We start from the raw sequence: 14745 nt of genomic DNA on the forward strand, positions 1-14745 counted from the left end.
TAAAGGAGCGAATTCATTTGCCCAAAGCATGAAAATATCAAGTTGATTGGGAGGAACGTTTTAATTTTTAAACAAAAAATGCTTCGTCAAAACAGACCTCCATATAGGTGCATGGGAAATAACAAATATGTATAGGAACATCGATGTTCTCTTGTGAAAGGGGTATTTTTCATGATACCTCAGTTACCCCCTTTGCGTTGACATGCAGAAATGGAAATATTTCCTATATAGACCATGAACTGCAATGCTGTAATATTCGAAGCTTTTTTTTTATGCCTATAGTATAAATGATCTTTGTTCCATGCATTCATCCCATCTGCAGTATTCAATATATTCGGTTAAACAAATCGAACTATGTCTTTGTTTGCAAACCCATACAGTATTGTGTGGTTAGAAAACAGTTATACCTTTTTGGAATATGTGACCCGCTTCACAATTTCTTTGCTCGACCCTCGGTTCGGCCCTGTCCCAACAACTGAAAATGACCGCCCCATGCCCCCGCAAATATGAAAACGCCCTCCTATTGGCTGAACGGTTGTGGTTGCCATGGAAACACCTCTACGGATATACTTGTTGACGAAGAACAAACCTGAGATATGGAAGCTCTTATAACGAGCGATCTAACCGCCAAAACGACATTGTACACGCAGATTGCTTACGGCACATCATACGTTGCGAGCAGTTAGTGAACACTCTACATTATCATCATGGTAAGTTAGTTTCCTATATTTTTGATATGTAATGATTAAATAATTGATTAAATTACTGTATCCTCATTTTAAAATGAAACCTCAAATTTATCGCTGAAGCTATTTTAGCTGTAATATCCAGAGTTTTAAATCAGAGCAAACTGGGAATTCAACCTCGCACTTTCCAAGCCTACATTCGAGAAAATTCTGATGAAAAGAGAACTGCATTGTTCTTTTTCTTTTGTGCGGATCACCAAAACGAAAAGTATGATTTCATAATGTTGATGATCCCACAAACTCGAAAATATCAAAATTATGAAAATATGCAGTCCGTATGTATTTCAGGTAACCTAAGAATGGGTCAAGTTATGCGTACTACTTTGGTCTCCTTTCCTGCTTACATTTAATTTTGCAGTTTACTTTGTATCCTTTATTGGATAAAAAGAAGCAAGGATCACACAGAATGCAGTTTAATATTGATACATAGAATTATTAAACTGTTATATCGAAGTTATAAATTCCCATTGGAGCGTTCACTTATCCCATTATGGAAGACAAATTGAGACTAATTAGACTGGAACAAATTGGATAATAAATCTAAGCAAATCATGAACCATTTAGATGAACGTGAAACCTGTGTTTATGCGCATTTCTGAACATTATCAAAACATGCATACACTTTACACCTTCATGAAGTTCGAAAAAGATGTGTTTAACGAGAGCTGGTATTATCTTCACGTAATTACTTTCTTATTTTTTTTTCATTTGTGTTACATGACGTTGTAATACATTGTCTCTATTGATATTATCAGAATTATTAATTGCACAGGCATGTAGGGGTCGAGCCAGGATATATTGAGGGGGGGGGGGGGATCTAAAATGGTGACGAATATATTTTCATCCTCAATTGAATTATAGGAGTGGATGACCCAGCGTCCCAAACTTCTCATTTATACACTATTCTTCCTTCCTTCCTTCTTCCCTTTTCTCGCTCTGTTTTCCTTTTCGCCGTTTTCACTACGCTAAAAATCATAGGGGGAGGGGTGGTGGTCGCCCGCCCCCCTGTGGTCTGAACTGAATAGATCGACGCCCATAATGTTTATAGCTCTAGACACTTTTCTGTACCATGCACTACATTTGCCCCACCCAAAATCAATTGACATAATGTATTTTTTTTTAATCAAACAACTTGTTTTTAAAGGCGACCGCACACCTGTCTATTTTATCAGATATCACATGAAATAAATTCAGTACACCAAGATCGGTTGAGAAGTTCTTCCGGAATCCAAACTGCTGGGGTATTAAAATGTTATTGATGGAAAGAAATTTGTAAAGTCTACTGTGAACTATTTTTTCTAACAATTTGGAGAAAAAGGGCAATAATGCAATTGGTCTGTAGTTAGTAATGTCATGTTTGTCGCCCTTTTTGTAAATTGGAATTACCTCAGCTGTTATCAGTTTGTCGGGAACAATACCATGAGAAAGTGATTCATTGAAGATATGACAGAGAGGATTGATAATAGTGTGAATGCATTCCTTGACAACACGAGCTGCTATTGAATCAGAGCCCGGAGCAACTGACGATTTTATGGAAGAAAGAACATTAACCCTTTGCGTGCGGGCCCGCGAAACCGGATACCTCTCCCTGCGGCGGAGCCGTTTTTGTACATTGCTGGTATTTGGATCTGTGGCGGTGTTTTCCTAATCTATTGCTAATTGCGCCAAACTTAAGTATTTTCAGGATTTTTAGTAAATGTAAAGATGAAAGATCAGACATTTTTCTTTCTAGAATTAAAGGTCTCGCTTCTCAAATCAACAGAATAGTTAAGAAATTTACGAGGAAAAAGTCGTGTTATTTTGTAAAATCTTCATTTTTTCCCCAAGTCAATAGGCACTGTGTACAAAATTGCGTAAGGGCAATCAGCACGCGCGGACAAGTCGTGTTCGATCGATACCGCTTTGTTGTCTGCTCTAGTGCTTTATTCATTGCCTATTGTCACGCTACTCATGAATGGTCTCTTTACCTCCTTGTATTCAGATCATTTGCAAAGTGTATAATTACGACGATAATCCATTTTGGGTGAAATCACAGCATACCAAATACCTTTATTTTCCAGAATGAATAAAAAAGGGTGAATATATTCCCTTGCAAGTACGATGATGATGCTGCGCAACGAAAGTCCGAAACTATATTGTGATCTTTGGCTTCTGGGCTTCAAGACGGTGGCCTCAATGTTTCACTAAAAATCGCCCTTGGTTTCTTCTTTTCATAAATTATAGTTTGTGATAAAAAATAATTTTGTTCCTGAAGATTGCATACCAGTGTTGGATTTGTTTTCCTGTTGCAATTTCAAAGAGCGAAGGGGGTAAATGTGACCCAAATCTGAAATCACACCTCCCAACGCTCTCCTCGTCTCGTTCTACGTTTCATTTTTCTCTCTCCCTTTTCCCTCCAAAATAACGATGCTACCGATTACTGTTCGTCACAATGAGAGAAAGTAAATTTTATTATCTATTGAAATTGTAGAATAAACTTTTAGTTCATTGTTAGTTTTAGCGTTTGAACTGATTATGCTTTTGTCGAATTTTCAGTGCAAAAATGTTCACATGGGAGAGAATGAGAGAATGAGATGAAGAGCTTCCAAAACCTAACATGACAAATTCATTCTATAAAATGACGTGAATTTCAAATTGATGTGGGGGACTATAGTATTCTAATTCTTTATAAGTAAATATTTATGCAATAGCAAAAGCGCACATTATGGTTATCATTATACCTTTTTGGTCTATTTCCTCTTTTCCCCTTCCATTCTTTCTGTCGATTTATCATTCTCCTATACATGTATCTCGATTTGCATTTTCTATTCTTTTTTAAAATCTCACTTGCATCTTCTTCCATCCCTATGGGTATCATCACCCAGGGGAAAATTGTATTTTTTGTGAAGAAAGCACTGTCATGCTCAAGAAAATGTTCTTGGCATGTCTTAAGCGCCTGCATGTTTTAAATAAGTAAACATTTACTTTTTTATTGTTACTGTCGTAATCAGTGGCGTACCGTGGGTCACGGCATTGGGGGGGCACCAGCAAAAATTATGAGTCATTTATAGAGCGCGCGAAGCGCGCTCAGTTGCTAGGTATACTGACATAATAGGGACATTTAAAGGACAGTGTCATTAAACGGATATGTATCTCACTGATCACATAATGCGAGCGCGAAGCGCGAGCTGAAATTGTTGTATATATTGACCCCAAACAGACATTTTAAGGACTATATTTTAGGAATGCATTAATAGTATACATATCTCACCATAGTCATCTAATGCGAGTACAAAGCGCTTGCTGATATTGTTAGAATAATATACATCTAAACACATGAAGCACTTGTAGTCATTGTAATCATGATTAACATACGCATCTCACTAATCAAATATTGCGAGCGCGAAGCGCGAGCTGAAAATTTAGGGAAGTCAGACCTGAAGAGGGATATTTCAAGGCTTGTTTGTAGGAATTCACGTAGATCATACGTAGTTCACTAACCAAATGATGCGAGCGCGAAGCGCGAGCTGAAATTTTTGTATATATTGACCCAAAAGAGGGATAAGGACTATTTATTTTTTTAAAGGATTCCATTAAGAGTACAGATATCTCACCATAGTCATCTAATGCGAGTGCCAAGCGAATGCTGATTTTGTTAGAATTACATCTAAACACATGAATCACTTTTGTAGTCATTGTTATCATGATTATCATACGCATCTCAGAAATCAAATATTGCGAGCGCGAAGCGCGAGCTGAAAATTTAGGAAATTCAGACCTGAAGAGGGGCATTCTAAGGCCTGCTTTTAGGAACTCACGAAGACCATGCGTATTTCACTAACCAAATGATGCGAGCGCGAAGCGCAAGCTGAAATTTTTTACATTCAGATCAGAAAAAGGGACATTTTAAGGACTGATTTTAGAAAATTCATGAAGAACAGACATAGCTCACCAATCCACGAATGCGAACGTAAGTACGGACAGGAAATGGTTTATATTAAGACCTTAAAATCGGGCAATCACTTTAAGTAGTCATGAAAAAAAAGTATATGTCACTACATAAAACAATAATAATTCGAAGTCTAAGAAAATATATTTGGTGTATATTGACTTGAAAACGGGAGGTTTTAGTACAAGAATATTATATATCTTGTTAAACAGACAATGCGAGCACCAGGAACAATGAAGACTAGACCCTGTGCAAATTATGTTTCATAAAGTTATAATTTATTTATGTAATATAACATAAGATAATCATAATATAATATAACATTATAATTAACAATAATTTCTTCTTTCCCACTATACGTTTCTTTCCCTTTCTCCCTCTTTTTCTCCTTTTCCCCGTTTTTTTTTTTTTTTTTTTTTTTTGGCCAGCCGATTTGGGGGGCACGTGCCCCCCCATGCCCCCCCCCCCCCGTAGTTACGCCACTGGTCGTAATATAAAAAGCAGTATTCCTAAGAGCTTTTTGTATCGCTAAATACGAGAAGCTTTATGTCATCCTGACGAAATACACTAATCTTCCTTTTATTCAGGGCGTTGGCTATTTGTCCCCTGCTCTTTTTATAAGGAATTTGTTTGAACGTCCGCCATGACTTTCTTTTGTTCATTTTTAAAAGAGCAGAGGATAAACGGTGTTATTAATTCCTTTATTTTGTTTCCTTTGAAATAGAGGACAAAAATAAGAGCAATGTTGGATGGGAGAACGAGAGAAAGCGGGGGGTGGGGGTTCAGAAGTTTTCCAGGGGCTCGTATTATATAAAATTTGTTTACAAATTTTCAATAGCACTTGAAATCTACTGAAACCATTCTATTTGACTGGCGGATGGTAATTTTTTTTTTATTATTGCACATTTTTCAATATAAAATGTGCATGCATAATGTATTTATAAAACGGTACCAATTAAGGATTTCCTCGTTTTCCCTTTTACCTGGTTTCTAACCTGTAACTGAATGCATTATCTACCGCTTTCATTCCCTTTATATCTATCGTCTTTCTTTATCCCCTCCCTTCTACACCTTTTTTCTCTAAGTTCTTCTCATTTAAATTATATCTGTATCGTCTTCTTTCTTCCCGATTTGGATTACGAGGTATATACCCCCATCCCCTCAATCCTTTCTGATTTTTCTTCTCAGTACCTGTCATTTTACATTACATATAACGTCTCCCCCCTCTCTCTTAATCGGAAACGGTTCCGAGAGAATGCCTCGTTTTTGGCAACTTGTATTGATCGGAGATGGTTGCATTTGTGGGCCTCTCGTCCTATTGCATCGTGGTCATTATGTCGAAAATTTTGGTGTTTTTCCCCCCTGTTTCTCAACTAATGACCCGAAAAACCTTTTAAAATTACTATTGTAACTGTCATTTCACAATAATTTCTTATATCATCTTCCATTTTCTATATTGATAACGTGGGTAGATATCTTTCGCAAAAGACAATATGATGATGATAATCGTCATCATCGTATAAAAATGCACGAATAAACTATTTTTTGTGAACTTGGGGCTTAGGGTTATGGCAAGACAGAGGCCTCAATCTTTCACTAAAAGTAATTTTCTTTTTTTAGATTTTTTTCATAAATTATATGTCTCATTTAATTCGATTTCACACGCAAATATTATAATAATAATAAAATAATCTTGTTCCTGAAGTTTGCGCATCGGTATTCGATTTGTAATATCCTGAAATTATTTCAAAGAGTTAAAAGAATAAAAGTGACTAAAATTGTAAGTCTGAAATCATACCTCCCAACTCTCTTCTTGTCACTTTCTATGTTTCTTTCTTTATCTTACTATTCCCTCAAAAAGAGCCAAGCAATTACTGAAAGTAACAGAAAGTATTTTTTTCTTGAATAAATTATAGCATCCGCAATCATAAGTGTTTTGTTATTTCGTTTTGTTCGATTGTCTCCTTCGTTCTGTCTTATTGTCTCCTTGATTTCACAACCGAAAATAAATCATTAAAAAAAAAAAATTCACAATATTTAGAATTCATTTTTGTCTCTATCGTTTTAATCGTTCAATCTAATAGTACAGAGGCGGCGGAGTTGGTAGGAAGTTTCAGTCCTCACCCCTTGCAGCAAACATGTACAAAAAATCCGAAGTCTATATAAATTTCTGATTTTTTTTCGGCCGGTCCACTCCCTACCACATTCAGTAACGAAAACAATTTTTTTCCCTCTATGAATCTTTTCTACCACGCTATTCGCCGGTAAAAAAAAAAGGAGAAAGAAATTGGCTAAAACGTAGGAAATTCAATAAAAATTGGGTCGGTATCAACCTTTTTTTTTTTGGAGGGGGGGGGGGTGTAAGGTTACACATGAATAAAAGTTTGTAGGATTGAGAGGGTTCTATCGGGTGACACGCCAGACAAACGTGTTTTCTTTGTAGGGGGTGCCTTAGCGTAATTTCTCATCCTGTATCATTCTATTTCCTCCAAGTTCGCGCGAGGAAACTTTTAGTTCATTATTGGTTTTATCATTTGAAGTGATTATGTTTCCGTCAACTTTTCAATGCAAAAGTTTTCATCTGGGAGAGAAAAGGAAATAAGATGAAGAGCTTCTAACACCTAACCTATAATAAATTCATTCTGTAAAATGATGTGAATTAACAAATTGTAATATTTTAGCCGCTTCATCCCCGTCCCACAGCTCAACCCCTGAACCATAAAAAACATTGCTGTCCCTGTATAATATCTTTTTCCTAACATTTTGGTTTAGATGCAAACCATGGTAAGCGCCCTAAATGCGATTTTTTTTTTGGGTCGTAACGGGGAAAAAAGGGGCCAGGACAGTCTTCTTCTTATCTTTTCCACCGCGTTACTCGCAATTAAAACACAGAAAATCGGAGAGAGGAGACAAACAAGCAATATATATTAGAGTGTAGGTCAGAACATTTCCATCGGGGGAGGGGGAGGGTCAAACAAGAACAATGATAAACAGTCATCGGTTTAGCAAGGGTCTGAAGACCGAGTTGCAACAAATAAACGTTGTGGGATTTTTTAAGTAATCTAACCAAAAAATAAAGTCATGTTGTCATTCGTTTAAGTAGATATTCATGCATGGAATTTTAGCAAAAGCGCACTTGTCTGTTCCCCCTTTTATCACTGTATCTCATTCTCTCTCGTTATCCCTGACATTTGGACATATTTTTTCGATAATTTCCCTAAATAATTATTCGTTCATCCTTATATGCATCATCACCCAGGGGAAGCGCCTTTATGCAATATGAATCACTGACGGATGTCATAAGCACCTGTGTTGTCGGTAAACGAGACCTTTTTTGTAGATACGGTATGTTGGCCGAAAAAAAAAGATTCATAAAAGCTTTTTGTATTGCTAAGTACGAAAAGCGTTCAATGGGTCATCCTGCCGATAAACACTAATCTTCCTTTTGTTCGGGGCGTTGACCATCTGTATCCTGCTCTTTTCGGAAGGAATTTGCTTGAGTGGCCGCCCAGACATTCTTTTGTTCGGGTAGTGCAGATATCATGAACTACATGGACGTTCCCCTTTTGAAAAAAGCAGAAGATGAATGGTGTGCTAAACTGCTTTCTTTTCTCTTTTTTTTTCATAATAGTAGACAAAAAATAATGAGAAGAAGAGGGATGATGGGGAGGGAAAAAGTTCAAAAGTGCACCGAGATCAGCTCAAAGTACTAAGACATTACAAGCTTTTTGCTTTTCTGAAAATGCAATAAATCGATGAAACCATGGAGATATCATTCTATCTAGAGTGATATCTTCTTGATTAAACAAATAAGACGAAAATGGTGAATAAACGCGTAGCTTATTACGTGACGATCTTGCAGAAAAGATGTTAGCGTATATCTATCAGAACAACGATATGGATCAAATCACGTGATCGGAAAAAAATCACGTGATCAGGCCTTATGCGCGCGCGTACGTGCTCGTCACAAAATTTATCCTTCCCGTCCGACTCCAACGAAAAAATCGGGTAAAGTTGAAATGATTTCCTATTTTCGGGATTTTTCCCCACGTAGCTGTATATTTTTTTCAATCTGTTATCGAAATAGGTTTATAAAGTAAATAGTGGCAGAGGTTTTAGTACATAACAATTACGAAAAAGCTGAAAAACTTCATTGAATTAAACCAAACATTTCTCGGCTTCTGTAGAAGCCCGTCGTAGCTAAGTGAATTACTCGCTGGGCTTCTGTGGAAGCCCGTCGCACGCAAAGGGTTAAGTATTTCGGTATTCGACGTTGGATTAAAAAATTGTGATTTGGGTACATGGTTACATAAGTAATCACAAAAATGCGAGGAAGAAGTTTGAATTTTTTTTATTGAGTTACCTTTCCAATATTGATAAAATAACTATTGAATACCTCAGCAATGGTTGATTTCTTCGAGATCTTTTCCTGATTGAAATACATATAAGATTGTAAGGTGTTTTTTCTTTTACCTAATAAATTGTTTATCCTCGACCAGGTTTTTTTCATATCACCCTTCACCTTATTAAATACATTTTCGTAGTAAATCCTTTTGCTTCGTCGAATAACACATGTTAATAAATTTTTGTATCCAACGTATTTTAATCGAGTCCGAGAGTCACCATTTTTTGTATACCGATAATATAATCTTTGTTTTTTCTTAATGGATTTCAAAATACCATGTGTAATCCAGGGTTTGTCGTTTCTTTTCTGTTTAGATTTTACAAGGGAAAAATGATCATTGTACAGGGAGCTGAACTTTTGAATAAATAAGTTATATGACATGTTAATATCTTCATTGCTATAAATATAGCATTCCAATTAGTTAAACTTAACTTTTGTTTAAATTTTGAAATATTTTCTCTTGTAATTTTACGGATTTTGCTACTGATTGTATGGAAAGGCAGGGATATATTATTACTCAGGCAAAATATAGGAAAATGGTCCGAGAGATCCGAATAAATAATACCACAAGTATTGTTCTTGTGGATACAGTTGGTGAATACATTATCTATCAGGGTAGCAGAATGCCTTGTTACTCGAGTTGGCTTGTTTATACAAGGAAATAATCCATGGGTAAACATTATATCCAAAAAATCATTTGTTTTGCGATCAATATCATGATTGAGTAAATTTACATTAAAATCTCCAACTATGTATAAATCAGTATTAGAGGGATTTATATCTAATAACAGATTCTTAAGTGATGCATTAAATGCGTTAATATCTGTATTTGGTACCCTATAGATGCAACCAACCAATATTGGTTTACATCTATTTTTTAACTGTATTTCAATAAAAATAGTATCACAATGATCACTACTGAGGGATGAATTAGAGCATAGATGGTAATCGACATCATCTCTTATATACAAGGCTACTCCACCGCCTTTTTTGTTAAGTCTGTCAACGTGAATAAGTGAATATCCATCAATATTAAACAAATGAACTGGAATGTTATTTCGAAACCATGTTTCGGAAATTCCAATAACAGTGAATTTGTAATTCAATGAACTAAGGAGTAATTGCATATCATCGTAATTCCGAATGAGACTTCTTGAGTTTATATGGCTCTTATTGCATACCAAACAGGACATTTATGATTTAAAACACTTTTCTCATGTTATGTTTGGAAACTCAGACCGATTTATTCTATGATATCCATTTGTTTTTAGCGTGAATGTATCTCTATCCACGTCGGCCAAGCCGGAGTCCAGATCGGTAACGCCTGCTGGGAGTTGTACTGCCTTGAGCACGGCATCCAGCCTGATGGTCAGATGCCCTCAGACAAGACCATCGGAGGTGGTGATGACTCCTTCAATACCTTCTTCAGTGAGACTGGAGCTGGCAAGCACGTTCCCCGTGCCGTCTTCGTTGATCTCGAGCCGACTGTAGTTGGTAAGAAACAGTTTATTGTGACTTGGGGGAAGATTTTAGAAATATTCATCTTGCTTTGATTCCACTTGGAACAAGAATAGGGTATCCATACCTGCCAACCATTCCGATTTTGGCGGAATTATACCGATTTTTTAGCCTCCATTCCGAATTCCGAATTTTTAAACCGAAATTCCGATTTTTGGGTCAATCAATATAGTGTTGAAATTATTGAAACGGCTGTATGATGCGACTAACGCATAAGCGGCTGTAACATACGACTAACGCATAAACAACTGGAGCGCACGGCTAAGTGCTAAGTGCACAGTTCCATTGCAATTGCATGTGAAAATTACGAGCAGCGCGCGGCCGATATTAGCGTTGACTTCCGGAACAAAATGGCGGCTGACATCGGCTCGCGAAAGTGCCAGTTTTCAGTGAGGACACGATTTCAAAATCCACGAACATCGGAAAAACCGTGAAAAATTCACTTTTTTAGACCCCTTGTTTCCTAACTACGATGTATAGAATTAACGATGGTGATATTTTTGACGCGAAATATGGTGATTTAGTAAGAAAATTTCACTTTTTATTCGAGGTTTTGCCCTTTTCGCCGGATGATTTTGTATTGTGGAATGAGTTAGTGAATGAGTCGTGTTTTGGTGTCTAGAGTGTGTTGGTAATATCATTGATGAGTCTGCTGACCGGCTGCTTAAATTACCCGGCCGCTCGGCCGGCCGCGCCGTGCACATGGGGAGGCTCTGCTGCAGTTACTCAAGTTAGATCTATCACTACGCAATGTTAAAATTGATCTGTACTTTATTTTTTCGAATAATTGTCAAATTTGTGAGAAAGAAAGGAAATTATCAACTTTCGAGTCAAGTTGAGCCATCGGAGCTGAACGCCAAATCTACTTGCTTCGCTTGCCTAAACTCCCGGCGCCCGAGTTGCTGCGCCTCAGCCTCCCAGTCTCACCGGCGCACCGCAAGTGCAGTGGTGGTTGCGGGTCGGGCGTATGCCGCCGTAAGCTTCGGCTCCGTTTTTGTCATGGCTGAAAATCTGCTTTCTTATGCCAACAAGCACTTATCTAATAAAGTTTATGATATAACCTTGTCCTCAGTCACTACTCCTGTGTGGTGAAATATAAACATGAATAAGATGACAATGTTTGGCTTATTTTGATGCATATGATAGACTTGATATAAATGATAAATAAATGTTAGATTTTTTTGCACTCAGTTTTTAATACAGTAGGCCAACTTGAATCTGAATTAATGATACAAAATATCCCTTGGCCCAAAACTCAATTGTATTCTTGAAATTATTTTTTTTCTGATTAAAAAGAGAATCTTTCCAGAAACTTTCCAACAATAGAGGGCCTCACAATTTATTAAAAAATTAAATTATTCCTAAGTCTATATAGATTTCAATGAAAACAAATCACACCTGAATGAAACTGGGTGTATTTTTTGTCACAAACGTGATATCTTCAAGACCTTTGTTTTAATGTTTAATTGACAAATGATATTATATTACATATAAGTAGACTAACGTTACATGTAGGTCATCCTGTGGTATGGTAAATAGGGTAAATTTGCTTTAAAAGGGGTAGAGAAATGCTAATTTTACATGCAGAAAATGCAGAGTCCCTACCATGGGAGGGGGAAACCATCTCGCGCGCGACCCGTTCGGGGCCCTCGTGGCTTTGATACTGATTTTTTATTATCAAAGGTTGGCAGGTATGGGGTATCTATAATTTGGGGTAAAGATGTCAATATAATGATCTGCAAGAGTGCAAGTGACAAGTTCTCAACTAACTCGGCAAGACTGAGCCGATAAGTATGATGGATGTAAACTGAACAATAACTAAAGAGTCGTAGACAATGTCTTACAACAAAGTGATACATTTTCTTTGTAATTCTATTTGCAGATGAGGTTCGTACCGGAACCTACCGCCAGCTCTTCCACCCTGAGCAGCTGATTACAGGCAAGGAGGATGCTGCCAACAACTACGCCCGTGGTCACTACACCGTCGGAAAGGAACTGATCGATATTGTCCTCGACAGGATCAGAAAGCTGGCTGACCAGTGCACAGGTCTCCAGGGATTTCTCATCTTCCACAGCTTTGGTGGTGGCACCGGTTCCGGCTTCACCTCCTTGTTGATGGAACGGCTATCCGTCGACTATGGAAAGAAGTCCAAGCTCGAATTCGCCGTCTACCCCGCTCCTCAGATATCAACTGCCGTTGTCGAGCCTTACAACTCAATCCTAACAACTCACACAACTCTAGAGCACTCTGACTGTGCCTTCATGGTCGACAACGAGGCTATCTACGACATCTGCAGACGCAACCTTGACATTGAGCGTCCCACTTACACCAACCTGAACCGTCTCATCGGCCAGATTGTCTCCTCCATAACTGCTTCTCTGCGGTTCGATGGCGCCCTCAACGTCGATCTTACAGAATTCCAGACCAACTTGGTGCCCTATCCACGTATTCACTTCCCTCTTGCTGTATATGCCCCGGTAATCTCTGCTGAAAAGGCCTACCACGAGCGGCTGACCGTTTCCGAGATCACCAATGCTTGTTTCGAGCCCGCCAACCAGATGGTGAAGTGTGACCCTCGTCACGGCAAGTACATGGCCTGCTGTCTCCTGTACCGTGGTGATGTCGTCCCCAAGGATGTCAACGCCGCCATCGCTACCATCAAGACCAAGCGTACCATCCAGTTCGTCGACTGGTGTCCAACTGGCTTCAAGGTCGGTATCAACTACCAGCCACCTACCGTTGTCCCAGGCGGTGATCTTGCCAAGGTTCAGCGTGCCGTCTGCATGTTGAGCAACACTACCGCCATCGCCGAGGCTTGGGCCCGACTCGACCACAAGTTCGATCTAATGTACGCCAAACGTGCTTTCGTCCATTGGTACGTCGGAGAGGGTATGGAGGAAGGAGAGTTCTCTGAGGCTCGTGAGGATTTGGCTGCTCTCGAAAAGGACTACGAAGAAGTCGGCGCTGATTCCGTCGATGCAGAGGGAGAGGAGGAGGAGGGTGATGAGTATTAAACTTTCCTACGCTCTTCATACCTCTCAGAACATAACCCAGATAAATTCCCATCAGAAACAGAACATGACAACATGTTTTGGAATTGGACGCACACTGCAAATACTCTGGTGCTGATTTAACACCAGCCTGGAATCTATATATGTCCACACCAGAGATGTGTTGAAACAACACCAGTTTGGAATCAAACCGATGCTGTTTTAATACTACTTGGTGCTGTATAAACACCTTTCTGGTGTTAGTCCAAAACGAAATTGGTGTTGTTTAACACTTATCTGGTGTGGACATATTTAGATTCCGGGCTGGTGTTAAATCAACACCGGAGTTTTTTCAGTGCAGTTTAGAACTTAAAACAGTAAAAAATCCATACATGGGACTTTACGATATCGTACGGGAATATTCGGTTATAAGTTATGAAAACCAATCAAACTTTCCTGATAAAGCCAAAAACCGCAGTGGTGAAATATCACCTGCTTTGATCATTGTCATGGAAAGAAAGAACAGGGGGGCGGTAGTAGCCCTGCCAGCATATGCATGACAAATTAGTATTCACTTGAGTTTGGTTAATTTTGTTTTGATCTCTGACCTTAAGTCAAAAAAGGTTCTTGTCCTGAATCGCTATGTCCCTAATCATTTTCAAAGCGAAAACTCCATACAACCCTTATCAGTTTATCATCTATGATGATGCAATATTATCTGCCATTGTTTGTGCGAGCACATCCTCCATTTGAAATAAAGAATGAAATATCAACTTAAAAACAAATGAAATGTCTGATTAGTGGTTTATGGTTTATGATCATCATCCCCTTGTGTCAGCAAAACTGTTACGAAGGAAAGAAATCTATTGATTGGCTAATCGTTTGAAAGATTGATGAGATAAAAAAAAAATGATGGAAAACACCTTCTTTTAAATAAGAGAGGTATGCGGATTCAGTCACATCAAGAAAACTGACTGCAAACCGATCAAAGCTATTACATAAGTTTGACTAGCATAGTATCGGTCAGTTTGGAGTCGGTTTCGTTGGTGTGACTGTAACAGTAAGGGTGCAAAGAGAGTATCTTGTTTATTATTGAACGGAGTATATGACGGAATGAAGTTGATGGAATTATAAGTCAATTGTTGGATTGATGGCAT

The 14745-nt window shown here is 38.2% G+C and overlaps 1 protein-coding gene across 2 annotated transcripts; it reads left to right on the plus strand.

Annotated features, from left to right (window-relative positions):
- Nucleotides 1-432: 432 nt before the first annotated feature.
- LOC129258855 (tubulin alpha-1 chain-like) lies at nucleotides 433-14350 on the plus strand. Of its 2 annotated transcripts, none has more exons than XM_064098603.1 (3): nucleotides 433-710; nucleotides 10351-10573; nucleotides 12480-14350. In XM_064098603.1, exons 1-3 carry the CDS (start codon nucleotides 708-710, stop codon nucleotides 13610-13612), a joined length of 1359 nt encoding a protein of 452 aa, XP_063954673.1. In that variant the 5' UTR covers nucleotides 433-707; the 3' UTR covers nucleotides 13613-14350. The 2 variants fall into 2 exon arrangements, with proteins under 2 accessions (XP_063954673.1, XP_063954675.1); XM_064098605.1 differs by lacking the exon at nucleotides 433-710 and adding an exon at nucleotides 8607-8682.
- Nucleotides 14351-14745: the final 395 nt, after the last annotated feature.

This window comes from Lytechinus pictus, chromosome 4 (genome assembly GCF_037042905.1).
Source record: "Lytechinus pictus isolate F3 Inbred chromosome 4, Lp3.0, whole genome shotgun sequence".
NCBI lineage: Eukaryota > Metazoa > Echinodermata > Echinoidea > Temnopleuroida > Toxopneustidae > Lytechinus > Lytechinus pictus.

Excerpts from the sequence above, each read along its gene's own strand:
- LOC129258855 (XM_064098603.1), top strand. Across the intron at positions 10,574-12,479 it reads TCTCGAGCCGACTGTAGTTG|ATGAGGTTCGTACCGGAACC; the intron begins GTAAGAAACAGT and ends TTCTATTTGCAG.